The following is a 1,943-nucleotide window of genomic DNA, read 5'->3' as shown; positions in this document are numbered from 1 at the left end:
ATAACACAATATCAGCAGTAGCTAGTATGAGACGGTATGCTAATAATTTTTTAATATGCTAAAAATTATGTAACAATGAATGTATGTGTACATGTACATGTATTATCATTAATTAGTATGACCATTTATTAAAGCAAGAGTACTCATTATAAAAGTGATATCTTAATTATTATTTTTGTTATAGCATGCTTCTCTTGTCAAGAGATTATGCTACTAAGAGAAGAGCGTTTGGAAAGTTTTTGGTTGAGCACTCCTTACACATGAGGACACTGGCTGAACTAGAGGTATGTATAGACTAGAAAATGGGTGAAAACTGATGATATCCTGTCATGGCCAATTGGCTATGGTCTTTGGCCCGAATTTGGAGCAAATTAAAAAATTTATAAAAAATCTAATTTGGATCGAAATAAGCTCAAAATTTCTACACAACATAAGTACATGTATGCGTATTTTAAAAAATTATAAAAATGAAATATTCTCTCCTAGTCATTTTTGACAAAATTTTGCTGATGACCCTGTACTACAGTACAGGGTCCTTGAGCCAATTTTGGAGTAACTTTTAAAATTCATGATAAATCCAATTTTGATCGGAATGAGTTCAAAATTTCTACACAACATAAGTGCATTTATATATTTCAGAAAAAATTATGAAAATAGTCAACTTTCTCTTAGTGATTTTTGATGAAATTTGACCTGATACAGGGTCTTTGGCCTAATTTTAGAGCAACTTTAAAAATTCATAATAAATTCAATTTTGATCGAAATGAGTTCAAAATTTCTACACAACATTAGTGCATGTATATGCATTAGAAAACGTAATAAAAATGAAAATTTTTCTCCTAGCTATTTTTGACAAAATACCCTGTACTAAAGGCTGCAAAAGTCATGGCAGCCATTTTGTTTGGGGGTTAATCTTACTTAGTAACGCTACCGCATTACTAATAGTCCATTATTTGTTACTATAGCTCAGTGTGTTTGTACTGGCAGTTTACACACTTTTATTTGTATTTCATTTTCATATAGTTAGAGACTAGAGGGTGTATGGTACTTGCTCTTGAGCTAACAGCACTTCTGGGTAGAGAGGAGTGTGGTCAAGCAACTAACGAAGAGATACATCTCCTGAGACTCTTCACTCCAGTGGCTAAACTTTACACTGCTAAGAAGGTATGTATGTTTATATGACTTGAGTCTCTTCCTTGTCTTTTCCTCTCTGGTGATATTTTACTTATCTGTATCATAATTCATTCTAAATAGTACATGCACTTGTTAATTAAGTTAAATAATAATTACATAAATAGGCCAATAATCATGTAATACATGTATGTATGTACTTTACTGTATACGTGGTTTTTTCGAGGGTTGAAAATTTCTTGTATTCCTGCCTGATTCTTGAGAATCAGTTTAATACAGTACCCACATGGCACGTGATAGAATTCACAAAATTAAAATCCGTGAATTGGAATTTTAGTAGATTTTGCAAAATATAATTCCCTCAAAAAGAACACTTATATGGCATTATGCATTGTTTCTTACTGTGCCCCATGCCCACAGCAGAAGTGTTTACTGTATGCATAATGTTATTTGTCATTCTGATATTTGGCTCCCTACAATTCTGATGCATATCGAATGTTTGAGTCGATTCTAATTAAGATATTAAATAAATGAGTCCTTTGTATACTGACCATCTTCCTATCTTTTATGCTTTCTAACACTTTGTCTCATTCCTTTACTTCAGGCAATGAGTGTCATGTCTGAAGGATTGGAGAGCTTTGGTGGTCAAGGATATATTGAAGACACTGGACTGCCTACATTATTCAGAGATGCTCAGGTAATATCTATTTATAACATAATATAATCAGAGATAATGGTCTTAATAATCTTATGGGAACAGAACTCCCATGGTTTAAAGTAGCAGTGTGATTATATTTATCAATCATTTATAT

General features: G+C 32.2%; 1 protein-coding gene across 1 annotated transcript; it reads left to right on the top strand.

Annotated features, from left to right (window-relative positions):
• Positions 1–184: 184 nt before the first annotated feature.
• Positions 185–1,855, top strand: LOC109591939 (acyl-CoA dehydrogenase family member 11-like; the record flags this gene model as incomplete). The annotated part of the gene is made up of 3 exons (XM_020007534.1): positions 185–284; positions 1,024–1,164; positions 1,736–1,855. Coding segments are annotated over 3 exons (361 nt in total), but the record flags the coding sequence as incomplete, so codon positions are not given.
• Between the last annotated feature and the right edge of the window lie 88 nt (positions 1,856–1,943).

This window comes from Amphimedon queenslandica, unplaced genomic scaffold (assembly GCF_000090795.2).
Source record: "Amphimedon queenslandica unplaced genomic scaffold, v1.1 AMPQUscaffold_6788_Cont21257, whole genome shotgun sequence".
Classification (NCBI taxonomy): Eukaryota; Metazoa; Porifera; class Demospongiae; order Haplosclerida; family Niphatidae; genus Amphimedon; species Amphimedon queenslandica.
Note: the sequence above shows the minus strand (reverse complement) of the source record. Positions and strands in the feature narration are given on the sequence as shown.